This window comes from Equus caballus, chromosome 3 (genome assembly GCF_041296265.1).
Source record: "Equus caballus isolate H_3958 breed thoroughbred chromosome 3, TB-T2T, whole genome shotgun sequence".
Lineage (NCBI taxonomy): Eukaryota > Metazoa > Chordata > Mammalia > Perissodactyla > Equidae > Equus > Equus caballus.
This window is the reverse complement of record NC_091686.1, coordinates 8922663-8950278: the sequence shown is the minus strand read 5'-3', so window position 1 is coordinate 8950278 and position 27616 is coordinate 8922663. Positions and strand designations below refer to the sequence as shown.

Genomic DNA, 27616 nt, shown 5'->3' with positions numbered 1-27616 from the left:
CTAAATCCTAGGAAAGGACAGGAGAACATGAAATAGAGCTAGGGATTTGAGGTGACTGTTGGTCCTCTAGTCCACAAAAGAAACTAGTGAACTGTGAAGGACTAAGGGACCTAGGGAATGTGGGGCTAAATTTATGAAAATGTGGACTTTATAAAAGTTTTCATTTCAGGGCCATTTTCCTGTCTCCTTGGTTTGATTTTGCTCCTAGCTCAAATGTCTTTTTGCAGATCAGCAAAATTATAATTCATTTGGCAGTTGAACAGTACTAAGTATTGCCAAAAGAATGTCTTGAGCTAAAGACATTTTGGAGTCCTACACAGCACTTTGTATTCAGAGTTAAGTGAAGTGGGTGGTTTTGTAGAAAAGCTGTAGGTGTAGAGGAAATTACATAACTATTCTCTGCTTTATTTGATTTATTTCTTAATATCTCTTGTATTAGTGTCAGAATTAGAAAGTAGATCTGCAGGATCATAGATATCATTAAGCTTTGGTTTTAACTTTAAAGGATAATTTCATTTAATGTCTAAAATTTTATCCTTTTAAGGATGTTAAATCCTTGAGCAGACTTATATAATATGTGCATTCAGTATGTTGTTACATACACACAAATCCATGTGTTTGGGTTTCACTTTTCTAAGGATTATGTTTTATTCTAAAAAGTGTCTTTCATCTCTAGCAAAAATAAATTGTCATAGAAAGAAAAATGTACACGTAAGGTATTCATTTGTGGATTTTACAAGTCTTTAAAATTTAGACTGTTAGATATAAGTTAGGGAAACTGGAATAATCTCTAACACATTGTGAGTTTAGCATGTATAATAATGTGTATAATATTGGAAGTGCGTTTAAAACTAATTTTAACACACTTGTAGCAAGGCATGCAATTTTATAAAGCCATACTTTGCGTTAAATTGAACGTTAATGAACAGATGTTGTATTTTATGTATGATTTTTTGCAGATAATCACCTCTCTTTGCCCCATGTATGGCAGTCGATTTGGTTACGCCCTTTCCAATGGCACAGTTGGAGTTTATGACAAAACAGCCCGATATTGGAGAATTAAAGTTCGTATGATTCAGCCTCTCATATTCAGGGATTTTATACTTATTGAGAGACTTCAGTGCTAATTGTTGAAATTCCTTTTCAGTCCAAAAATCATGCCATGAGCATTCATGCTTTTGACCTTAATTCTGATGGAGTGTGTGAACTGATAACTGGTTGGTCCAACGGGAAGGTAAGTTTAAATAGCAGAGTTCAGGTATAATTCAAAGTAATAATTGAGATATGTTGGCTATATGACTCAGAACAGTAACCTGAGAATATAAGCTTGCATTCTTTGGCTGTGCTTTCAAAATTAACTTCATAATCTTTCGGTGTTTTTTCTTTCTGCGATAGTTGTCAAGACTACAGACTGAATGAGTGTCCTTTCAGTCTTATAAGCCCTATTTAGGGGAACATCTTCAGGAAGATTCTTTCTAAATCTCTTCCTTGAAGGAACGAGAATCAGTGTGATCAGCTTGATCCGAGGTGTAGGCCAGTAAAAAAAAAAAGGAATTTTAATAAGCTAATAGGGAACTGTTTGTATAGGTCTTTTCTAATAAATCTTCAAGACTGACTGAAAACTTTGAAGAATCATGTTATCATATTGTTTTCCCAGCTATAACTTCAAAATAAAATCTTTTTGCTATTTTTTTCCTTTTTAAACTTCAAATGAGAATTTTCTACTTTTGGCAAGTCAGGATTGTCTTGTTAGAAACTGCCTGCCTAGCTGCCAGATCTCCATGGATACCATTTGCCCTCGCCTTCTTGTCTGTCAGTGCTGGATTGCCTGAAGGAGATCAGCTAATTCCTATCTTTTCTTTTTTGACTTTTCTTTACTTTTGCTCAGTACGTTGTAACCTTCCTTTGGTGCTGTGTGAAGAACAGATTCCAAAAAATTGTTATGTTGGTTCCTGCTTCTCTTTTTGGTTTTGTCTTTGGTATGGGTATTAAAAATTATAAGGAAAGACTGTGTAGTTGCTTATTAAGAAACTTAAAAATCCATAAAATAGACCATATTCTGGGGGAATATAAATTATTATGATTGATTCAAGAATTAGAAACTATTACACTTGAGAAGTTGTCAAAAGTTACCTTCAAATATGACTCTGGACCTAGATGTTTTTATAGTTAAACACTATCAAATTTTAAGGAATTTCTATTATATAATCTGTTCCAGGGCATAAAAAAAGACAAGAAAATTATACAGTTCATTATATAAGTAGAATAACTGGTTTCTACACTTAAAAGAAATAACATAGAAAAGGAAAATGTACAGATCCCACATGTGAATATAGGAGCAAAAATACTAAATCAATGCAACTAGCCAGTTAACTTTGTCTTCAGTAGGTCGTTTGTTGAGTCGGAGGGCCGTCCTCACCTCCAGGGCAGAAGCTTCGTGTTCAATAAAGCAAAAGCACAGACTATTCACAGAAATATTAATTTGTAGCCTTGCTTCTTAGTTAGCAAATGAACCCTCTTGTTTGCTAAATATTGTGGAAATGCAGTGCTGAAGGCCATTATGTAGCCAGAAAGAAGCAAGTTCAGTTCAGTCTGAGCTAGAGGGTTGAGTTGATGTGCTAAGAGCCTTGTAAATCCAGGCCATTCATGACTGCACAGGCTTTAGCATCTGTAATTTTCAGGCTTACGTGATGTTATTAATAGCATGATCCTTGAGTGTGATATGCTCCAGACAAGGGGTTGAAGCTAGTAGTAGGCTATGACCTAAATTTATTTTTTCTTTGCAAAGTTTTGCCCAGAAGGATGTTTATGAAAAGACAAAAATAGTGAATGGCGTTGGTCACTGAGATGATTGCTTTGCCGGATTTTCCATAGCTAGCCTTTTACTGACAGTACATGTGTTCTTGCTTAGAACAAAATCATCATTTTCAGTGTTGTTTTTGAGACGCATTTGTTTCTGATCAGTTGTTTATTTATTTGCCCCTCTCAGGAAGAGGAGACTCAGAGAGGACAGGAGGGCTCTCTAAAGTGTCTGAATAGTTTTCGTGTGGAAGAGGGACTCTTAAACAGGGTTATTATAAAAGGTTATCTGGTGGAAGACTGGGCTAGCTTGGCGTTTTTCAAACTTTAGATATAAATATATTGTATACATTTATACATAATAAAGATGAAATTTTTATGTAAGGCTAACATTTCTCTCACACTTCTCTGTGCCAGGCTCTGTTCTAAGAGCTTCACATGTGTTAACCCCTTTAGGCCTCATTACAACCCTGAGGGGCAGGGACTGTTGTTTTCCTCCTGTTCTTGTTATTGATCCCCAAATAAGGAGACCACGCACAGAATGGTTAAGAAACTTGCCCAAGATTGCATAGAAAGTAAGTGGCAGAGCTGGAATCGAATCCCAGACAGTCTGGACTTCTGCACTGTGCTATATATACCGTATGTACTGCTTCTCAGCTGACCCATTTCTCCAAATGAGATATTATGTAAAGGCCAATATGTGCAGCAGCTTTTGTTGAAAAAGAAGAAGAAAGCACAGCTGGTCGAGGCCTCTTATGGTCCCCTCAGGCCCCAGTCATCCTGGGTACCTCCTGAGAAGCCACAGGGCTCCGTGGACTACTCTTGAAAACTGCTTGACTAAATGACCTTAAAAGCCAATTTCAACTTAAAAAATTTTTTTTTAAACTGTAGCATAAGCAATTTTTCAAGTTCTTGTTTTATTTTTAGGTTGATGCTCGAAGTGACCGAACTGGAGAGGTCATCTTTAAAGACAACTTTTCTTCTGCAATTGCTGGTGTGGTAGAGGGAGATTACCGGATGGATGGCCACGTCCAGTTAATCTGCTGCTCAGTGGATGGGGAAAGTAAATTGGGATGAGAAAAATCCTTGAAAAGTCAGATTTTCAATTTGATTGGGTCAGAATACCAGGAAATTCTACTATAAAGTGTTTGGGTATCCTCTCATCCTGGTAAATTCACCTAAGTTAGGAAGATGAGAACTTAGGGTTTTTTTGTTTTGTTTTTTGCTGAGGAAGATTAGCCCTGAGGTAACATCTGTTGCCAATCCTCCTCTTTTTTTGCTTGAGGCATCATAGTTAAGTTTGGTTAAGTTTAATGTGCTCTGCTTCAGTAGCCTGGGGTTTGTGGGTTTGGATCCTGGGCATGGACCTACACCATTCATCAGCCATGCTGTGGTGGTATCCTACATATAGAGTGGAAGAAGATTGGCACAGATATTAGCTCAGGGCTTATCTTCCTCAAGCAAAAAAAAAAGGTAGACCTGGCCATACTTGGGTTAGTCTTCAGTCCGGTGAATGTTTTTTCCTTCTCTTCAGTCCGGGGCTACCTGCCAGGCACAGCTGAGATGAGAGGGAACCTCCTGGACACCAGCATAGAGCAGGATCTGATCCGAGAGCTGAGTCAGAAGAAACAGAATCTGTTGCTGGAACTCCGTAACTATGAGGAAAACGCCAAGGTAGGTCCTAATGTGAAGGGGAAGTGGGAGTCTGAAAAGCTGACAAGGACCAGGAGGATCAGCAAATGTGGAGGAAGAAAAAGAGTTTCGACGTCTGCCGTGGTGCAGGCTCCCTCCTTCTCACTGGTGGAGGTGCGGGTTGCTTCTGCCTTTTTGCTAGTGTGGAAATTAAGAGGGCATGTGTCCTTTCATCTAGAAATTCCACTTCCAGGAATAGCTAAGATATTTGGATGCATGTTCAAAGACATTTACTGCAGCACTGTTTGTGGCAGTGAACGGTGGGAAGCAACTTCCTGTTAATCAGTAGCAGGGAGTATGTGCGGGGGAATATTAAGCAGCTCAAAAGAGTGAAGGATGCATGCTTGGACTGATGTGGAATGATATCTGTGGTATTAGTGAAAGAAGGCAAGAACTATGTGTATAGAGTATCTTTTGTCTTTTTCAAGAACAAATAATGTAAAAACGGACAACTACAAAAACTCTGTGTGTGTGTGTATGTTTCTATACACATATGTACCAAACTGGCTGGAGGATGAGCTGGGGAGTAGGACTTTAGTTTGTCCTGTCATGCATACTGTATTTGGATTTACTATACTAAGTGAATTTCTTTTGTTATTTAAAAGTACAATACAAAAAAATGTAAGAGACATGAATGGGGTGCAGTGGACCCTAACCACAGAAGGAGACAAGCGTATTTTCCCTTGGGAAAAGGCCAGGTAGGGCAAGGGAGCGCTAGTGAGGTGAGTCTTCAAATTCTAAAGAATCAGATTAATAAGATAATGAGGAGTTTGCCTTTTGAAACTGAATAGCTGTATTATTTAAAATTGGCATTAGTTCAGTGTTTCGGTGACTGAGTTGGAAGTGGGTGGGGTGTTTTACAGGCTGAATCCAGCAGTCCGCTGAATGAGGCTGATGGGCATCGGGGCATAATCCCAGCCAATACCAAGCTCCACACTGCCCTCTCGGTCAATCTGGGGAATGAGACACAGGCTGCTCATGCAGAATTGTGCATTTCCACTTCTAATGGTAAGAAGTTATTTGTAGCTGGCATTTGTAGGCACCTGTGCCATCTTGGAGTGGTTCTTGAACTGCTATTTTCTCTCTTCCCTACAGACACCATCATCCGAGCAGTACTGATTTTTGCAGAGGGCATTTTTCTAGGTGAAAGCCATGTGGTACACCCCAGCATTCACAACCTTTCCAGCTCCATCCGCGTTCCAATTACCCCTCCCAAGGACGTCCCTGTGGATCTGCACTTGAAAACCTTCGTGGGTTACAGATGCAGGTGACCCTTTGCAAATCACAGTTCCTTTCCAGATAGCACTTAGAGGAGAGCAAAATGTGTAGATTTTCCATTTTGCCATGGATTCTGTGGGGCCAAAGAAGCCACTTAGTGGTTCTACTCACCCAGGCAAGGCTTCTCATGACCCTTTATTTCCCTAATTTGAAATCTTTCAAACATAAAAATAAAAGCTATGTGTGTTTAAGATGGTTATTTTCTGGTTTTAGTCTGATGATCTTATCACAAAATTTCAAAAAATATGTTTAATTGATGATTTGTCAGCTTCTAGTTTTAGCCACTAAGACTGCAAGGGTTAGGTTGCGCCTTTAAATATTAGAGTTAAATACAACCTCAGTTAGTGAAGAAAAACTGCCAGATCTGTGGCATATAAAAGCCTTTTCAGATTCCTTTTAGGGTGTTTTAAACCCTTGGTGCACGTATGTGTATCTGTTGACTCACGTTATCTCTAAATCCCAAACCCCATTACTGTAGTACTTTAACCCTCAAGTTTTCGGGGGTTTTTCTCTTCAGTGAAACCCTTAAATATCAACTTGGGGACCCAGTAATGACTTTATTTTCTGGGCCTTGCATTTTGAAATAACATTCTATGCAAAACGCTTGTCTTGTCTTCCATTGGTTGACCTTAGCACGCAGTTCCACGTGTTTGAATTGACAAGACAGCTGCCCCGGTTTTCCATGTATGCGCTGACCAGCCCGGACTCCGCCAGCGAGCCACTCAGTTATGTTAACTTTACCATTGCAGAACGGGCACAGAGGGTGAGTGTCTGGCTTTTTTCCCCAATACTTTGGCACTTTGGAACCCTTTAGGTGTTATTTCATAGAAGAGGGGAATTGCATGAATGAGTTATTTAGTAGCAGTAGTTATGACATGAAAGAGTTATGTAGCTTGGAGTTGGCTGGTAATGTAACAAAAATATTGCTAAAATACCTTCTCTCACTTTGAAAACATAGGCACCTTATTTACCTGAGCAATCCTTGTTATAGGTGAATTCTTACCAGTTTTCAATTCCTCTCTGTAGTTATGGTCTTAGTGTGTTGTCCTGACCCCGTGTTTCAAGAGGAACCTGCTTCAAAATGGAGGGAGAGTAGGACTTGGAGCTGAGAACATTTTTGGGTTCAAATGCTACCTTAACTAATTATATTTTTTATTTTTATTTTTTTTTTGAGGAAGATTAGCCCTGAGCTAACTGCTGCCAATCCTCCTCTTTTCGCTGAGGAAGACTGGCCCTGAGCTAACATCAGTGCCCATCTTCCTCTACTTTATATGTGGGACACGTACCACAGCATGGCTTGCCAAGCAGTGCCATGTCCGCACCTGGGATCTGAACCAGTGAACCCAGGGCCGCCAAAGCGGAACATGTGAACTTAACCGCTGCGCCACCGGGCCAGGCCCTCACTACCTTAACTAATTAAATTCGTCGTGCTTTGGGGGAACTCCCCTCCCTGGTCTGAGGCTCTTTCCTTATCCTCACTTATAGGTGAGGCTAGTCGTAGCTCAGAGGGGCCCCTGAAGATTATGTAAGTGGTGTGACAGTACCTCGTAAAGTTTAGAGGACTAATACTAGTGGCCTTTAACCTTGGCTGGACTTCAGAGCTCTCAGTGAGGCTTTGCAATCTTGTAGATTCTTAGGCCCCTGCCCAGCCTGTGGAACCAGAAACTATAGGTGGGCCCTTCCAAAAGGCCTCACGGGTGGTTCTCATGTGGAAGCTGTGTTGTAAACCACGGTAAAGTACTATTATTATTAATACTAAAATTTATTCTCATTGTGTAGATGTACCTCTGTGTCTGTGCTTCGTGTGCGCATGCATTCTTTATTTAAAATTTTTTTAAGGAATGGAATGGAATAGTTTTAAGTAGACTACCTTGTCCAGTATATAGCCACAGAAGAGCTATTGTGTAAACAGAATTAGTGTCCTTCCTGAATTGTTTCTACATTGCATATAAGATTCTGCTTACGTTGAAAATGCTATAAAATCATGTATGCTGTAGGGCCAGACATAATTATGAATGTTACTCAAGAACACGTGTAAGGTGAGAACAGGGAGCGTGATTAGTGTTTTCTTGGTCGGGGGGAAGTATGATTCTTTCTTTGTTTGTTTACCAGGCAGTAAAACTAGAAAGAAGGATAACTCTTAAGAATGACTATACTTTAAAAATGAAGTTCATTTCATCCTGTTCATTTTAAGGTTGTTATGTGGCTCAGCCAGAACTTTCTGTTACCAGAAGACACTAACATTCAGAACGCTCCGTTTCAAGTGTGTTTCACATCCTTACGGAATGGTGGCCAGCTGTATATAAAAATAAAACTTAGTGGAGAGGTAATGTTTGCTGTCACGGGCACAGATTTCTCCTGTAATGTTTAGCATTCAGTGCAAAGTGAGTTGGGTGACACCAATCTCAAGACCATAAAACCACGTGTTTCAACTTCATCTGTTGGTGTTAGTCATCTTAGACACGGGGATATATTCTAGAAAAGCGGTTTTCTGCCTCACCCCCTCCTTCCCTTCAGCCCTCCTTGTCTGATCTGGGAAGGGTTGAGAAAACAGAGGTGAACGGAAACATTTTCACTGTTTGAGTGATTTTGTTGTTTAGTTTATAAGGCTAGAGGATTGGTCTTGTAGTCTGCTCCTAGAGATAATGAATGTGGTTTGTAATTTCCATGAGGCCTAACCCCTGTCTTCTTCATCACCACATATAAATTTATGCTCAATAAATGTGTTGAATATCGGGAAATTGAGGTACTGGTTCAGCTAACTTTGTCTTTAATATCTGAGGATGCTGAACTTGTCTCTTTTTTCTGCACACAGATCACTGTAAATACTGATGATATTGATTTGGCTGGTGATGTCATCCAGTCGATGGCGTCATTTTTTGCTATTGAAGACCTTCAGGTGGAAGCGGAGTTCCCGGTCTACTTCGAGGAACTGCGAAAGGTGCTGGTTAAGGTGAGGCCCCTAGTGGATGCATTCGTGAGCGCAGGGTGGTCTCTGTGTGTGAAATGTTTCTCTTGGGGGGTTAACGATACTACAGATACGTACACTATGTGATAGTCGTGTTTTAAAGAATTTTCGCAAATTCTTAAAATCAAAATTGAACTAGTATTGGATAATTCGCTAGTTGAAGGATTTCTTTCATACAAGTGAGTGGTTAGCTCTCGACTACCCTGCCTTCTTTGGTTTAGGGGATACTTTTAAAAACATGTCATATTAACATTCTCCTTTGTTAGCCCTTCATCTTACCCATTGTGTCTACATTGCTCTTTGGTTTAGTGCTTTCCAACAACCCAAATTCAAAAGGAAAAAGAAAAATAATGATTGTGACTGGCCCCAAATTATAACAACGTTCCTACCAGATCTCTAAAATGTTAATATGTGTGTTGCTAGGGCTCCAATGCTAAGACGTGGAAAGAATCCAGATGGAATGTCAGCTTGAGTGTTGGAGGCAGCATAGGCTAATTAATTCGTTGATGAGGAGATGAAATAATGGGAGACACTTACGATGGTACAAGTGAATAGGGGAAAGAAGAGGGCCCTGGTATGTGGTAGACAGCATCTCCTCAGTCTGTCTAGTTTTCAGGAAGTTTGCAGGCCTTTTTAATTCCTGAGTGTTCGTGGTCTCCAGGTGGATGAGTATCATTCAGTGCATCAGAAGCTCAGTGCTGACATGGCTGATAATTCTAATCTGATCCGAAGTCTGCTGGTCCGAGCTGAGGATGCTCGTCTGATGAGGGACATGTGAGTATTTACCATTTACCTAAGACAGGTGCAAGGTTAAAATTGGCAGTGATATGGAATAGCAACTCTCAGATGCTACTAGTAGGAGTGTAAATTGGTATGATGACTTTGGAAAATAATTTAGCATTATCAGTAAAGTTGAAAATGTCCATACCCTATGACCCAACAACTCTACTCCTGGTTTATAACCTAGAGAAACTTGTGCACATATAAACCCGGATGTTTGTATAAGAATGTTCATAAAGGCATTGTTCATAAGAATCCTAAGGCGTAAACAATCCAGTCAGCAGTATAATGGATAAATTATGATATATTTGTACAATGGACTACTATATGCAATGACACTAGTCAGTGTGTAAATTTCCCCAGTTGTCTCATAAACGTGTGTGTATGTATTTTAAGTTGGTTTGTTCAGTTTAGATCCAAAGACCAAATATCGTGCATTGAATTTGGTTGATAGTCTCTCTCTTTTTTTTTTAAATTGTGCTTCACTTTATTGAGCTTTGCAGATACTGCGTTTTTTGTAAGATCCTCTACCAGCAAAAAGATTACAACTTGCTGAGGGCTCAGATGATGGTTAGCATTTTTTAATAATAAAGTATTTTTTTTTAATTTTTAAAGATTGGCACCTGAGCTAACATCTGTTGCCAATCTTCCTTTTTTTTTTCCCACTCTCCCCAAAGCCCCCTAGTACATAGTTGTATATTGTAGTTGTGGTCCTGCTGGTTGTGCTGTGTAGGACACCGCCTCAGCATGGCCTGATGAGCAGTGCCATGTCTGAGCCCAGGATCCGAACTGGTGAAATCTTGGGTTGCTGAAGTGGAGCGCGCAAACTTATTCACTTGGCCATGGGGCCGGCCCCAACAGTAAAGTATTTTTTTTATTAATTTTTTTAAAATTTGAGTTCATAATAGTTTACATCATTGTGAAATTTCAGTTGTACCTTATTTCCTGTCTCTCACCACATAGGTGCTCCCCTTCACCCCCTGTGCCCACCCCTTACCCCCTTTCCCCGGGCAAACACTGAACTGTTTTCTTTGTCCATGTATTTGTTTATGTTCTCCATATGAGTGAAATCATCTGGTGTTTGTCTTTCTCAGTCTGGCTTATTTCACTAAGCATAATTCCCTCAAGGTCTTTCCATGTTGTTGCAAATGGGATGAATTTGTCTTTTTTTCTGGCTGAGTAGTATTCCATTGTATATATATACCATGTCTTCTTTATCCAATCATCAGTCGATGGGCACTTGGATAGTTTCCATGTCTTGGCTGTTGTGAATAGTGCTGCAGTGAACATAGGGGTGCATATGTTACTTTGGATTGTTGATTTTAAGTTGTTTGGGTAGATACCCAGTAGTGGGATATATGGTAGTTCTGTTTTTAGTTTTTTGAGGAATCTCCGTACTGTTTTCCTTAGTGGCTGCACCAATTTGCATTCCCACCAGCAGTGTATGAAGGTTCTCTTCTCTCCACACCCTCTGCAACATTTATTATTTTTAGTCTTAGTGATTATAGCCATTTTAACAGGCATAAAGTGGTATCGTAGTGTAGTTTTGATTTGTATTTCCCTAATGATTAGTGATGTTGAACATCTTTTCATGTGTTTATTGGCCATCTGTATACTTCTTTGGAAAAATGTCTGTTCATTTCCTCTGCCCATTTTTTGATTGGGCTGTTTATTTTTTTGTTGTTCAGTTGTGTGAGTTCCTTATATATTAGGGAGATTAACCCTGTATTGGATATATGATTTGCAAAAATTTTCTTCCAGTTGGTGGGTTGTCTTTTGGTTTTGATCCTAGTTTCCTTTGCCTTGCAGAAGCTCATTAGTCTGATGAATTCCCGCTTGTTTTTCTTTTGTTTCCCTTGTCTGAGAAGACATGGTATTCGAAAAGATCCTTTTTAGTTCGATGTCAAAGAGTGTACTACCTATTATCTTCCAGGAATTTTATGGTTTCAGGACTTATCTTCAAGTCTTTGATCCATTTTGAGTTTATTTTTGTGTATGGCATGACATAATGGTCTACTTTCATTCTTTTGCATGTGGCTGTCCAGATTTCCCAACACCATTTATTGAAGAGACTGTCTTTTCTACATTGTATGTTCTTGGCACCTTTGTCAAAGATTAGCTGTCTGTATATGTGCGCTTTTATTTCTGGGCTTTCAGTTCTGTTCCATTGATCTGTGTACCTGTTTTTGTACCAGTACCATGCTGTTTTGGTCACTATGGCTTTGTAGTACATTTTGAAGTTTCCGGGATTGTGATGTCTCCAGCTTTGTTCTTTTTTCTCAGTATTGCTGTAACAATTCGAGATCGTTAGTTGCTCCATATGAATTTTAGAATTCTTTGCTCTATTTCTGTGAAGAATGTCATTGGGATTCTGATTGGGATTGCATTGAATCTGTAGATTGCTTTGGGTAGTATGGACATTTTAACTATGTTTATTCTTCAATCCACGTGCATAGAATCTCTTTCCATCTCTTTATGTCATTATCTATTTCTTTCAGTAATGTCTTATAGTTTTCGTTGTATAAGTCCTTTGCCTCCTTAGTTAAATTTATGTCTAGGTACTTTATTCTTTTTGTTGTGATTGTAAATGGAATTGTATTCTTGAGTTCTCTTTCTGTAAGTTCATTTTTAGAGTACAGAAATGCAACTGATTTTTCTAAGTTGATTTTGTACCCTGCAACTTTACTGTAGTTGTTAATTATTTCTAATAGTTTTCCAATGGAGTCTTTAGGGTTTTCTATATATAAGATCATGTCGTCTGCAAACAGTGAGAGTTTCACTTCTTCCCTCTCTATTTGGATTCCTTTTATTTCTTTTTCCTGCCTAATTGCTCTGGCCAAAACCTCCAGTACTATGTTGAATAAGACTGGTGAGAGTGGGTATCCTTGTCTTGTTCCCGTTCTCAGAGGGATGGTGTTCACTTTTTCCACATTGAGTATGATGTTGGCCGTGGGTTTGTCATATATGGCCTTTATTATGTTGAGGTAATTTCCTTCTATTCCCATTTTGTTCAGAGTTTTTATCATAAATGGCTGTTGGATCTTGTCAAATGCTTTCTCTGCGTCTGTAGAGATGATCATGTGGTTTTTATTCCTCACTTTGTTAATGTGGTGTATCACATTGATTGATTTGCGGATGTTGAACCATCCCTGTGTCCCTGGAATAAATCCTACTTCATCATGATGTATGATCTTTTTGATGAATTGCTGTATTCGAGTTGCCACTGTTTTATTGAGGATTTTTGCACCTATGTTCATCAGTGATATTGGCCTGTCGTTTTCCTTTTTTGTGTTATCCTTGTCAGGCTTTGGTATCAGAGTGATGTTGGCCTCATAGAATGTGTTAGGAAGCGTTCCATCTTCCCTAATTTTTTGGAATAGCTTGAGAAGGATAGGTATTAAATCCTCTCTGAAAGTTTGGTAGAATTCCCCAGGGAAGGCAGCTGGTCCCGGGCTTTTATTTGGGATACTTTTGATTACTGTTTCAATCTCTTTCCTTGTGTTTGGTCTATTTAGATTCTCTATTTCTTCTTGATTCAGCTTTGGGAGGTTGTATGATTCTAAGAATTTACCCATTTCCTATAGATTGTTCTTTTTTTGGCATGTAATTTTTTATAGTATTCTCTTATAATCTGTTGTATTTCTGTGGTATCCATTGTTACTTCTCTTTCATTTCTGATTTTGTTTATTTGAGCTTTCTCTTTTTTTTTCTTTGTAAGTCTGGCTAGAGGTTTGTCAATTTTATTTATCTTCTCAAAGAACCAGCTCTTTGTTTTATTGATCCTTTCTACTGCCTTTTTTGTTTCAATAGCACTTATTTCTGCTCTGATTTTTATTATTTCTCTCCTTCTGCTGACTTTGGGCTTTGTTTGTTCTTCTTTCTCTAATTCAGTTAGATGTAGTTTGAGATTGCTTATTTGGGTTTTTTCTTGTTTGTTAAGATAAGCCTGTATTGTGGTGAATTTCCCTGTTAATATGGCTTTTGCTGTGTCCCATATGAATTGGTATGGCATGTTTTCATTTTCATTTGTCTCCAGATATTTTTTGATTTCTCCTTTAATTTCTTCAACAATCCATTGCTTGTTCAATAGCATGTTGTCTCTACATCTTTGTCCTTTTCTCAGCTCTTTTCTTGTAATCAGTTTCTAGCTTTATAGCATTGTGATCGGAAAAGATGCTTGTTATTATTTCACTCTTCTTAAATTTATTGAGGCTTGCCTTGTTTGCCAGCATATGGTCTATTCTTGAGAATGTTACGTGCGCACTTGAGAAGAATGTGTATCTGCTGTTTTTGGATGGAGTGTTCTACGTATGTCTATTAAGTCCATCTGGTCTAGCTTTTCATTTAATTCCACTGTTATCTTGTGGATTTTCTCTCTGGAAGATCTGTCCATTGATGTGAGTGTGGTGTTGAGGTCCCCTACTACTGTTGTGTTATTATTAATGTCTTCTTTTAGGTTTGTTAATAGTTGCTTTATGTACTTTGGTGCTCCTGTGTTGGGTGCATAGGTATGTGTAAGTGTTATTTCTTCTTGATGGAGTGTCCCTTTGACCATTATACACTGCCCCTCTTTGTCTCTCTTTATCTGTCTTATCTTGAAGTCTACTTTGTCTGATATAAGTATTGCAACACCTGCTTTCTTTTGTTTGCCATCAGCTTGGAATATCATCTTCCATCCCTTCACTCTGAGCCTGTGTTTGTCATTGGAGCTGAGGTGTGTTTCCTGGAGGCAGCATAATGTTGGGTCTTGTTCTTTAATCCCTCTTGCCACTCTGTATCTTTTTATTGGAGAACTCAATCCATTTATGTTTAGGGTAATTATCGATATATGAGGGCCTAATGCTGCCATTTTATCACTCGTTTTCCAGTTATCCTGCATTTCCTTTGTTTCTCATCCTGTGTATTTTAGTCTACCAATCGAGTTATGTAATTTTTTATGCTGTGTTTCTTTTATTTTCTCCTTATTTATTATTTGTGTCTCTGTTCTGCTCTTTTGTTTAGTGGTTATCCTGAGGTTGTTATTCAAGATTGGAAAAGATAGTCCCTTTTCTTATGGCCTCTAGATTCCTTAGACTAAACGGATTCAGTCCCTTTCCTCTTCCACTCCTAAGTTGTTTTTCTCACATCTTATTCCATCTTGTGTTATGAGTTTGTGGTTAAAATGACAAGATTATCCTTGTTTTTGTTGTTCCTTCCCTTTGTCTTTAATGCTATACTTGAGTATTTGCTGTTCTCCTCTGATTCTGTCAATCTATTTAACTCCTTACTCTTTGTGTGCTTTGTAACCCTTTTTTTTCAGGTATGAGGGCTTTCTTGAGGATTTCTTATGGGAGGTGTCTTGTGGCTACGAACTCCCTTAGCTTACGTTTGTCTGGGAAAGTTTTTATTTCTCCATCATAACTGAAGGATATTTTCACTGGATAGAGTATTCTTGGCTGAAAGTTTTTGTCCTTCAATGATTTGAGTATGTCATTCCAGCCTCTCCTAGCTTGTAAGATTTCTGCAGAGAAATCTGCTGAAAGCCTGATGGGGGTTCCTTTGTAGGTTATTTTCTTCTGCCTTGCCGCCTTTAGTATTCTTTCTTTGTCATTCAGTTTTGCCTAGTTTCACTACTATATGCCTTGAAGTAGGTCTTTTTACATTGACATATTTAGGTGATCTGGCAGCCTCTTCCACATGGATTTCTTCTGTAGGTTTGGGAAATTCTCTGCTATTATTTCTTTGAACAAGCTTTCTACTCCCTTCTCCTTCTGTTCTCCTTCTTGAATGCCTATAATTCTTATGTTGCATTTCCTAATTGAGTTGGATATTTCTCGGAAACTTTCTTCATTTCTTTTTAGTCTTAGTTCTCTCTCCTCCTCTATCTGGAGCATTTCAACATGTCTATCTTTGATTATGCTGATATGCTCCTCTGTGGTGTCTGCTCAAGTGTTCAGGGAATCCATATTTTTTTTATTTCTTCCATTGTTTCTTTCATCTCTAATATTTCTGCTTGATTCTTCTTTATAGTTTCAATCTCTCTTGTGAAGTAGCTCCTGAACTTGTTGAATTGTTTCTCTACATTCTCTTTTACCTCGTTGAGTTTTTTGATGATAGCTGTTTTGAATTCTTTGTCAATTGGATTACATATTTCTGTGTCCTCAGAACTGATTTCTGGGTACTTGTCATTTTCTTTCTGGTCTGGTGATCTAATATAGTGTTTGATATTGCTGGAGGCTGTTTTTCCTCATCCTGGAATTCTTAGGTCGCAGTTACCACCTATCACCACTGGGTGGGGGTCAAGTGCCCTGTATTCTGAGCCCCCTGCCTTCAAGCTGAAATACCAGGAGTTGGAGCCCCACTGAGCAGGGTGGGGAGGGGCGCTTTCTCCTGTGTGCTCTTGGGGTTTTCTCCCTCTGCTCTTCCTATCTGGTCTCCTGGGGTGTTGGCTTGATGAGGCACCACCCCTTGCCCTCCCTGTTCCCCGCTAAGGCTTTCATCCCCATAGAGGGCTTCCCTCTAGGCTGCAGGGGCCCTAGGGAGTCCTTGAAGAAGTTCCTGTGAACGAAGGTCCCTTCCTCCATTCCTTCCCTCTCGGAGGCCTCCTCTGGTCCCCATCGAAGTCTTTAGGGGAGGGAGCAAAGATTTCTCTTACCCCATTCCAGCTCCCCTGAGGGGGGCTCCAGGCTCTCCACCCTTCGTCATTGGCTGTGTGGATCTCTCTCTCGTTTTTTGTGTTGTTTGGATGTCCTCTGTTGGGGTATGGATTTTTTTTGTTGTTGTATATTGGAGGGGGAAGATTTCTGAGAGACCTCACTCCGCCATGATGCTAACCTCACTTGATAGTCTCTCTTAATCCACTTGTTTGTTTGCTCACTCTTTCTCTTCCCTAACTCTCTCTCTCTCCTGTGGTTTCCCATTTTGGATTTTGCTGATTGTATCTCTGTGGTGATGTTTAGTAGTATTCTTCTGTCGGCTGTATTTCTGTTAGAATGGTAGTTAGATCTAGAGGCTTGGTCAGATTTGGGTTCACTTTATTGGCAAGAATACCTCATAAGTGGTGCTGTGTACTTCCATAAGGAAACATCTAATATCTACTTGTCTCTTTTTATCACATTATCAGCTGTTGATGATCATGGCCTAGATCCATTATTTCTTTTGGGGTTTGCAAAATAGTGATATTCTAATTCTGTTATTTCTTTGTCATATGTTAGCTGAAATACTTCCAAAAAGAATAACATTCCCTCATGAATTAATGAATTATTTAGTTACCTGAGGTATAGTTTGTAAGGAAAGACAGGTTATTTATCAGCTTTAAAATAATGAGTTGGTTCTCTAGCAGCCTCTGAGTTGACCAATGAGATTTTTAGATCCTTATAAATTCGTGTATTTTAACATATTTAATGTGCTTCAGTCCATTTCAATTCTTCTTTATGATGGCTAAATTGTCCTGTTTTTGGCCAGCAGAAGCCTCTTCAGGTCGGCTGCAGTGACCTTTGGACATAACCCATTAGTTTTGTTAGTTCCCTGTTCTCTTGAACAAGATATTTTTTAGGCTTATCTGGTACATCTCCTGCTGTAAATCTGGAATGAGCCATTTCTCTAAGGAGTCCTGGTTCTTTTTAGTGGGAAATGGTACTTAGAGATCCTAGGCTGAGCATTCGAGATGCTCCTTGCTCCTGGCTTGGTTCCTGTTTGTAGCCCTTTTCAATGGATAGAGCTAGGAAATGGATATATTTTTTCAGTGAGAAAATGTATCATGAGTTCATACTATTTCCCTTCCAAATTTATGAACACAGGCTCTTGACTTTGATTTTAATGCTGTATCTTCTCTCTCACGTTGGAAATCATGGCTCCAACCAGTATCAGCATAACTATTTGCTTTATCTTATAATACACACACGTTTAAGAATAATCTCAATATTACTATCAATAATGTGATTGCTGAAAAATACCTTAAGATTTTTTTCTAGTTCTTTGTGTCTTTATATTCCAGTAAGGAGTTTCAGTGAAATTACTGTATTTTAAAATCATTTTAAATAATTCCTCTCTTTTTGGTTATGCTACAAATTTGAATACACAGTTAAGTTCATTTTGTTCATTTTGATTTCAATCTTGGGGGCTTCACATTTTTTCCTTTTTGGTTTAATTTTATTACATATTTATTAAAACTTTTATATTGTTCTAAAGTCAGCTCTGTAAAATGTATGCAAAAAGTCTAACATCTCTTTCCTGTCACCTCTATCCTATTCCCTCCCTTTCACTATAAACAACCAATCAAAAATTTAAATACACACGCATCTCACTCTGTAGATAAATCATGGCCTGGTCCTCTTTTCCACCTTGCTTTTTACACTTAAAAATAGATCTCGGAGGTCAGTCCACAGTAGTGCACAGAGATAGTTGGTGTGTGTTTTCACAGCTGCACGGCACTCCCTCCTGGGTGTCTATTCAGCCAGTTTCCTGCCTTTGGATTGCTCTTTTGCTTTTGCAGATAGCGCTGCAGTGAATAGCTTTGCTACATAATCTTTTCATGTTTTTGCCAAGATATCTTTGGGGAAAAGTCCTAGAATGGGATTGCTGGGGTAAATGATAAATGCCTACAGGATTTTGCAAGATGTTGCGAAATTCCCCTCCATAGGTGTTACGTCATTTTGCGTTCTCACCAGTAACTTATGAGAGTGCCCGTTTCCCTCCAGCCTTGCCGGTGGAATATGTTGGCAAACTCTTGGGTATTTACCAGTTTGATGGGTGAGAAAGCGTCTCATTGCAGTTTTAATTTTCATTTATTTTATTATGAACAGTGTTGAGCATCTTTTCATTGTTTTAAGGGCCATTTGCATTTTTGTGTGTGTGTGAACTGTTTCTTTTGTCTGTTTATATATTAGGTATATTAATCCTTTATCTGTGATATAAGTTGCCAATTTCTTTTTCAGTTTGTCATTTGTTTTATTTTTGGTTTTTCCATGTAAAAGGTTTTTAAAAATTTTTTGTAGTTAAATAGATCAAATAGATCAATATTTTCCTTAATACCTCTACATTTTGAGTTAATAGTTAGAAAAGTTTTCCTTACTCCCAGGCTATAGAGTAATTCACCTATGCTTTCTTTTAGGACTTGTAGGGTTTCTTCTTTCACATTTAAGTCTCTGTTCCAGTTGGAGTTTATCCTGGTGCTCAGTGTAATAAATTCAGTTTTATCTTTTTCTATACGACTATTGCATTGTTTCAGGACTGCTACTTTAAAAGCCACTTCCCCACTGATTTGAGATGCTGCCTTTATGATATATCATATTTCCATATGCAGTGGGTCTGTTTCTGGACTTCCTAGGCTGTTCTGTTGGTCTGTCTTTCTCCTCGTTTGACAGACCCTTCTTTTCTTTCTAGGGGATCTGTGTGCTTCAGTGTCAGGTACGGCTCAGGCCCCCTCACTGCCGCTGCTCTTCTTTTTCGTGGTTTTCCTGGCAGCTCATGCTTGTTTGCTCTTTCCAGTGAACTTTATCATCAGTTCTTTCAGCTCCAGAAAAAAAGGGCAGGTGTTTTTATTGGGATCATGTTAAATTTATTAACTTAGGAAGAAGTGACATTGTTAGAATGATGTTCCGTCTATCTAAGAACATGGTCTGTCTTTATATTTCAAGTCATGTTTTATGGTTTCCCTCATGTAGATACTGGACATTTGTTTAGTTTAAGCCTAGGTATTTTCTTTTTGCAATTGTAAATGGGATCTTTCGTCCACATTATATCTTTTAACTGGTTTTTTGTTTGTATATATGAGCACTATTGATTTTTGTATGTTGATTTTATAATCTGCTACTTTAGTAAATTATCTTTTAGTTTTTCTAGATGTATACTTGTAAATTTGTAAATTGAGATAGTTTTACCTCTTACTTTCCAATTCATTTTATTCCAGTTATTTTCTCTGAGGCATATAAGATTTTTGCTTTTTTCTGGCTAACTTTATCTCTAAGCCTCTCCTCTTTTTTTTCTCTCTCTCTGGCTTTTTTTTTTTTAGTCAAAGAGATGTTACTGGTTTTAGGCATTTGACTCTGCTAAACTGGAGAGCAGTAATCTGTTCCTTTTTTCCTGAATTACTTATATGTTCATTTAGAGACTCGCAGATGTATATTTGTTTTCATTTTTTACAGTCAAGTTAGTTGATATATAATTTATAATATACATGCAGAAAATTCACCCTTTTTAGGTTTACAGTTCAGTAAATGTTGAGGAACTGATACAGTTGTGTTGCTCCTGCCACCAGCAAGATGTAGAGTGCGTCCACCCCTGTGCCTCTCTGCATCTGTGCCTCCCCTACCTGCAGTCCCTGCAGCCGCTCATCTGACTTCTCTCCCTATAGTTTTACCTTTTCCAAACTGTCATAACAATGGACCATACAATATGTAGCCTTTTGAGTCTGGCTTCTTTCACTTACCGTAAGGCCTTTGAGACTCATCCATGTTGTTGCATATGTCAGTAATTCATTCCTTTTTACCACTGAATAGTATTCCATTGTATGGATATACCATACTTTGTTTATCCATTCACCAATTAATTGACATTTGAGTTGTTTTCAGACTTTGGTGATTGAGAATAAAGCTGCTATAAACATTCACATACATGTTTTGTGTGGACATGTTTTCATTTGTTTTGGGTAAATAATTCATAATGGAATTGCTGGGTTGTATAGTAAGTGTATGTCTGACTTTATAAGAAATTGCCACATCATTTTCCAAAGTAGCTACTGTTTTGCATTCCCATCAGCAGTGCGGGAGAGTCCCAGTTGCCCCACATCCTTGCCAGCATTTGGTTTATCAGTTTATTTTATTTTAGTCATTTTCATTGTTGTGTAGTAATATCTCATTGTGGTTTTAATTTTATGCCTTTGTTTTTAAAACTTTGATAAGAGGCTTGATATGAGGCTGAATCTGTTAGTTGTCTAAAAATACTTTATTAAGAACAGCTCCATTTTGTCTAATGAATATTAATCTGGAACTTAGAGGATAGCCTATTGCCTTGCTCACTTTTCCCTACCCACCCCACACAGTGGGCACATGATAATTCTTGGTTCCTGAATTCAGACAAACCCTGGACCAATAATCCAGGAAAGTCACTTGTCTTCCATTTATTTGGAAAAGAGAAAATATTTTGATAGAAACTTAATGTTTTCAAAGCAAACTTTAGCAGTCATCCTGTTTTAATGACAAAACAGTTAAGAACCTGCTGTTTTCCTTGCTTTTTGTGTCTGAGAAGTTTGCAAGTTTTTTCATTTAAGCCTGCCAGATCGAGGTGCAATGGTGTTGAATTCCTGTTGATTTACACAGGAAAACGATGAAGAGTCGCTATATGGAACTCTACGACCTTAATAAAGACTTGCTAAATGGATATAAGATTCGCTGTAACAACCACACAGAGCTGCTGGGAAACCTCAAAGCAGTGAATCAAGCGATTCAGAGAGCAGGCCGTCTGCGTGGTAAGCCTCTTTTCCGCAGCACTGTAATTGGTCTGCAGTTTTTGTGTGAGAACCACTGAAGATGGTGTAGCTTCAAGAATTCATTCTGGGGCCTCTGTCTGTGAAGGTGCCTTGAACACTCACGTTGGCACAGTCACTTGAGTTTCGGCCAGCCTGCTCTTTGGCTTTAGTCAGTCTCCAGACTTCAACGGGAAAGGACTCGTGCAGCTCCTTTCCTTAGATCTTGCTGTGAGGATCCTCCATGGAAACACCTAGTGACAGATACCCAGGAGGAAAGCCCTGAATACCACTGTTAGAAAAAAAGGGCGGCTGAAAACTAATGAGTGTCCAGCTTAAAACTTAGAAAAAGAACAACAGAATAAACCAAAGGAAGCAGAAATACAGCCAGAGATTTATAGCTGAAATCTGCTGTTTGGGGTTTCTGCTTTGACCTCCTTTTAGGCATAATCTTTGCTAGGTGGATATGATTTTGATCCTTTTCTATAAAACTGACTTTTGGTTTCTAAGTTGGAGATGATCTCTGGGTTTGGTTTGTGATAAATTCCCTCACAAAGGAATCTTTTTGAGGCAGTGGTACCAATAAATTAGTTAAATTTGCGTGACCTATACCCTAGTTTTATGTTGCTTTAAAACTGGCTTCTGATTGATAATTTCACTTTTAATCTTTTTGATCATACTGTTTGGATGTTTCTTCTCATCCAGTTGGAAAACCGAAGAATCAAGTGATCACTGCCTGTCGGGATGCGATCCGGAGCAACAACATCAACATGCTGTTCAGAATCATGCGGGTGGGGACCGCCTCTTCATAGCAGAGGAAAGAATAGGTAGTGAAGTGCCTAGAAAATGGTTTCCCCAAAAATGTAGGCTGGTTTGCTTTGGGTCACATCCTGTTGACCCCAAGGTGCTGAGAAGCCTTGGTGAGTTGTACAAATGAACAAAGCATTGTGTCTGAAAAATATATTCACTTCCTGTTTGTAAGATCAGCCGTGCTCTTGCCGAGTGGTGCTAGGTTTGTATGGAGCACGGTGAGTACTTGTGAAACATTAGGGCTTCAAAGTCCAGTTTTTCTGTATGTATGTAAAGTAGATGTATAGAGACATCTTTTCTCTTGAAATTGTAATTGAATTTGTAATTTTAAAATAGATTATCTACTTTTTCATTAAAATTTAAAGGTGTAATTTGTATTGACTGATTATAAAATCACCACCCTATCAGAATTGCATAAACCATTTGTATTATGTGGCGAAAAACAAAAATGTGGATATTCAATTTGTGTGCTTTCTTTTTAAAAAGTTTCATACTAAGGTGATGTTAGTTGGAGTAATAGCTGCTGAAACAGACCTCACAATTCCTAACGCCTCATTTATTTCCCGTGTATGTAGGGATTTCTCTGCGGTCACCCAGGGAGCCAGACTCCTTTAATCATGAAGCTGTGTCGGCCTCCAGGGCACCCTTCCTCAGCCTGAGCTTTCTGGAGAAATAAGCAGCAGGAAAGTGATTTGGGTGACTGCTTTCACATTCACTGCATACAATGAAGACCTTACGGCACTGGGGCTTCATTCTCTCACTTGGAACCCTATTTCTCAAAGGGTTGTCCTGGGGCCTTGCCGTTATTTATATCCAAGCCAGCGGAAAAGGAAAAGCTTTTTAAAGCCGTGGTCTGGAAATAGCACACGATCATTTCCACTCACATTCCATCAGCGAACATGGCCACAGCGCCCTGCAAGGAGGCCAGGAAACATCCAGCTCTGTGCCTACAGGGAGGGGAAAGCTGATGCTTGTGTCAACAGCCAGCAGCTCCTTCCCCAAGAGTTAAGATTTTGCTGTAAGGTAGATTTCAGGACTGGTTTAATGACTAAGACATTACTTTTCACATCTTAATAGCATTCATAAGTAGCTGGGGGAGAAGGCCTTTCCTCTGTGGTAAATTAATTTTACTAGTTTTCTCCATTTGGCCATTTAGGATTATCTTTTCTGTTTTTGAAAAGTGACCTTTATGGAGTCCTAATTTTTATGAGACTACCCCCTGTAATACCTTTGTTCTTCATTTTCAACCTATAAGCTCAAAAGCCATGCATGTATACGGTATTATTTTCAGTAATCCCTGAAGTAGTAAAGTATCTTGTATCTGCTTCAGAGAGGAGACTGGCGTGCAGGGACTCATACTGGCCAGAGTTAGAGCTGCTGGCAAAACTCGAGTCCACTGTTGAGACTTTTTCTGTTTTAGCCACAGTCTAAGCTATACCGTTTGAGATTAAAGTCTCTAGTTGGTGCTGGTTTTAAATTGTTTGGCACTGTTGATTTTTAGGGACCCTAACAGAATAATCTCATCAAAGGTCATTCTGTTGTTCTTTAGCCAAAAAATTTCCTTCTTAGACCTAAAAATATCCATGGGCAAGGCTTGAAGGGGTTGACCTGCAGGAAGAGATCTTTAAATAGTCCTGATTTATAGGTTACAAGTAGGTTATTTTCACATTAATTTGATCCTCTTGACACTAGTATCTCTGAGCTCAGAGAGGTAGAATGTTTTCCACAGGATCCCACAGCTTTATAAGTCACGGTGTGGAGCTTTGAAACCAAGTAGTTGTGGCCCTTTCTGCTATCCCAAACTGGTCCCAAGCAAGTAAAGATTGGATTGGATGAAAATATTCATACAACTTTCAACAACCTCTTCTATCCACTTAGAAGTCACCAGGCTCAGTGTCGGGGTGAGAAAAACTGTTTGGTTATCAATTGCTCCTCTCTTTTGTTGCCACATTTTTCTATTCTAACAGACTCTGAGTGCCTTCTAGAAGCTATAGCTTAAACTCTTGTTTCATTGCTGAATTTTGTTGAAGCTTTAAGTGAACAGTCAGCCTTCATTTAAAACCTGATCTTGAGGATTCTGCTATCTGGGAGAAAGCTTTTTAGTCATTTTTTGAACATCCTCTTTAAAAAGTCACCCTCCAAGTGGAGGCCGGCCCCGTGACCGAGTGGTTAAGTTTGCATGCTCCGCTTTGGTGGCCCAGGGTTTCACCAGTTCGGATCCTGGGCACAGACCTAGCACCGCTCATCAAGCCATGCTGAGGCGGCATCCCACATAGCACAACCAGAAGGACCTACAACTAGAATATACAATTATGTACTGGGGGGCTTTGGGGAGGAGGAGGAGAAGCAGCAGAAAAAGATTGGCAATAGATATTAGCTCAGGTGCCAATCTTTAAAAAAGTCACCCTCTACTCCGAGATTCAGGTACTCAATATTTTAGAGAAAGTATAGTTTTTATTATTTCCCACTCTGCCAATCCAAATACATCAAAGCTCAGCTCAGATGCGCCTTCCTCAGGAGACCTTTCCTCCCCCATGTCTTTTCCTTAACCCTTATTACATTGCGTTTATATAAATCTTAATCCCCTATTAAGTGAGAAGAGGGGCTGCATCTTAATCAGCTTTATCCTCCCCATGGTACTGAGCCAATGCCTTGAGCATAGAAAAGCATCTTCTGTTCTCCCTGGGGTTGTCTGTCCTCAGTAAGCCTGTCAGTAGCTTCAAAAATCAAAGAACTAGATCTTTACAACTATTATGCAACCCTATAAGTGCTTGATAAGAATGATTTTCAAAATTATTAATGTTTCAGATTTTATAATTAGCAGTTATAAATCTGCCAATGCTGAGTCCTGTGATCATAGAACTAAATCATCTCCAATCTCATTTTGAAACTAAAGTACAGTAAGACACCCATTGCAGCCTGGTGTTTTGCATTTCTGCCTCTTTCCCATCTGGCCCCTGCCCACACTGTACGCTCTAGCTCCCCAGTCATCTTTTTATCTGTATGGTACAGAAATATGCTTTTCCTAAAACGATCCCACATGGCAATTCCCAAGTTGTTTCAGACTCTCTGGACTGATTTTACATCGACCAGAGAAGGAATCATCTGTTTTGTAGGAACGTCGTTCATTACGGCTAGAGAGCCTGCCTCTGCCGTCACCGTTCATTACGGCTAGAGAGCCTGCCTCTGCCGTCACCGTCTCTCTCTCAAGGACCCTTTTAACAGGGTTTGTACTTTCTCACTCAGTTTTAGTAGTGATAAGCATACAAGGCTATTGAAGAGGTTATGCAGCCAAAACTTCTCATTGATGAAATACTGGTCTGGGAGAGGTAGCCCAAGCGTTGATCTTTTTCCATATTCTGTGGGAAAGAAATCCCCATATTCAGTGGAGTGTGGGAGGCAATCAATGAGCAGTAGAAAATCCAGGTTGCAAACCTAACAGCCTCTTTCTCTTCCAGGCTTCACTTTCCACATCTTTAAAATGAGGGACTGGAGTTAGATTATTTATAGCCATCTTCCTTAAGCCTTTTGTTTTTCCACCTCTTAACAGAGATGCTAATATGCTCTCAAAATAACTTTATGAAAATGTGCTTAATTTCCATGATGGTTAACACACAAAGGGGATTTGACCTTACACAATTGTAGGAAGTGTTGAAGTAGTCTCTGTAAGGCCGCATTCTCTTGTCTGATGCTGGAGCTTGAGGCCCATGGGGCCAGCAGTCAGAAAGGACATAAAGTTGGGAAGAACAAGCTGGAACCCACAGGCATGAGCTGGAGCCCACGAAGATTTATTAAAATCTGTGTCAGTTCTTGCCTCTGACCTTGATGGTGTGGGCTTCCTGCAGAAACTGAGACCCTTTATCAGAGAAGCTGAAGGAAGATCCAGGAGGGCTGGAGCAGTTGCAGGCTGATGCTGTTCACACCAACGGGGTGAGCCAAGGGCTAAGCGACAACATGTGTGAGCTCCAAATGGCTACTGCTTCATTTTGGCGCTCCATATTTTGCCCAAGAATTTGTGACTCATCCTAACTGGAAACAAAGGGAAGGGAATTCTGGGAAATGTGGTTCAGTCTAGCCAAGTTAATACATTACAGAGCACCACCGTGGTTGGCACAGGATGGTGGGGTTCTAGGTGACCTTTACTTTATATTGCTACACGTTGTTTTAATTCTTCACAGTGCACATGTATTACTTATATAATCTGAAAAAAATATAGCTATTCTCTTTGGGGAGGAAAATCTTACTAAAAGGAATTATAAGAATTGGAGGTTCACTATTAAGAATTGAGAGAAGATGCCATCTATCATATAGGTGAACATCATAGCTTTATCTGAAAGAAGTATAAAAAAGATGCCCATGTTTTAATTCCTCTTTTGTCACTTAACATTTGTTGACATTGGCTCCAGGCCCTAAAAATCAAGTTGAAGAGTGAAGTAGTAAGAAAAAGCAGCTTCTCAGTCACTGGGCATTCTCAGAGCAGAAAGGTTACCTGCAAGTCACACCTTCCTTCACAGACTCAGAGGTGCTGGCTGGAGATGATGTAACTGACAGCAACATCAGAGTCTGGCTCTCAGGGATTCTCTCCCCTCCGACACTAAAATCCTTTTCTGTACTGTATAGAATAGCCTGCTGTGTTGTCAGACCGTAAACACATTGAGATTAAGGAGACACTAATAAGCACATTTGAATACTTGTGTAGTATGCTAAGATTTAGACTCAGCACTCCAGAACTGGAAAAGTTGGCCTCTTCGATGTTACCTAGAGCCGTGAGTCTTAAACCATTATCCAGGCTTGGCACACAACAGTTTCACCTGCCCATCACTCCCTGGGCCTTCCTGGGGTTATGCCACTGACAGGGCGTTAACCAGAACCTCACACCCCTTCTCTTCCACTCATGAAAACACATCAGAAGACAAGTGAGTGAAAGTAATATTATAGGGATGACCTTCAGTCTGCAAGAACTTAAAAGGCAAGCTTTGAAATTTAAACCAATAGTGACAAGGTAGTTGTAATCCCACTTGAGTGTCACTACACTATGGGTAAACAATTGTAGTCTCCAAAATAGTATGCATGTAAAATGGTCCATTACCATGTGGGTGTGGGAAGACAATATTAGAACTAGTTTTAGGTATTTTTTTAATCTCATCCTTTAAAAATTAGTGTTTGTTTTACAATAATACTGAATATTAGTACATGTGTAAAATTTATAGATAAATATTCATATAATGGGCATATATGCCAAAACATTTTTTACTGACTGGGGCAAAATCGAAAAATTTTTGGAACTATCATCAACCTAAAAGAAAGTGAGACATTTTCTTCATTTAAGTGCAAACTTTACAAAAGGGTTAGTACTCCAAGTTTTAGGAGATAAAAGAAAAGCCCAATGCTGTTCCTATTAATTAGTAAAACCCAAAGTAAAAGCTAGTAATAAATGTAAAAAAGAGAAAGGAAACAGGGAAACTACTGGAATGGAATGAGAACAGCATCTTTCAACTAAAGATGCAATGACACCTACACTCGCCCACGCAGCCCCACACACATAGGTGCTAGTTATCGTGTAACCCCCAGAACAGTTCAGGGAAAAAAGAATGTAATAAAATGGACAGCCTCTTGGCATTTTGATGCGGCTTTTTAGCATTTGATCTCTTAAAGGAAAAAGAGGCAACAAGTTTTATAGTTGACCCTACAGTATTTAGGAAAATGAAAGCCAGATGTGATGCTAGAATCATTTAGTTATAAGGAGCTACGACTCTTGGTTGAAAAGCAGTGGGCACTGGAAATTGACACAAGCAGCCATTTTCTTTACCACCCAGAAGTGTCTAGGGGCCATGTGGTTAGGCCAG

The 27616-nt window shown here is 39.2% G+C and overlaps 1 protein-coding gene across 1 annotated transcript in view; it reads left to right on the top strand.

Annotated features, from left to right (window-relative positions):
* BBS2 (Bardet-Biedl syndrome 2) overlaps positions 1-22232 on the top strand; it is a 34422-nt gene extending 12190 nt beyond the window's left edge. Inside the window, exons 6-17 of the mRNA XM_001492983.6 lie at positions 960-1064; positions 1148-1234; positions 3727-3862; positions 4334-4473; positions 5355-5499; positions 5587-5758; positions 6403-6532; positions 7964-8095; positions 8585-8722; positions 9399-9511; positions 20815-20963; positions 21666-22232. Coding sequence (XP_001493033.2) covers positions 960-1064; positions 1148-1234; positions 3727-3862; positions 4334-4473; positions 5355-5499; positions 5587-5758; positions 6403-6532; positions 7964-8095; positions 8585-8722; positions 9399-9511; positions 20815-20963; positions 21666-21772 — 1554 coding nt within the window. The 3' untranslated portion in view covers positions 21773-22232. The remainder of the gene's footprint in view (positions 1-959; positions 1065-1147; positions 1235-3726; positions 3863-4333; positions 4474-5354; positions 5500-5586; positions 5759-6402; positions 6533-7963; positions 8096-8584; positions 8723-9398; positions 9512-20814; positions 20964-21665) is intronic.
* Positions 22233-27616: the final 5384 nt, after the last annotated feature.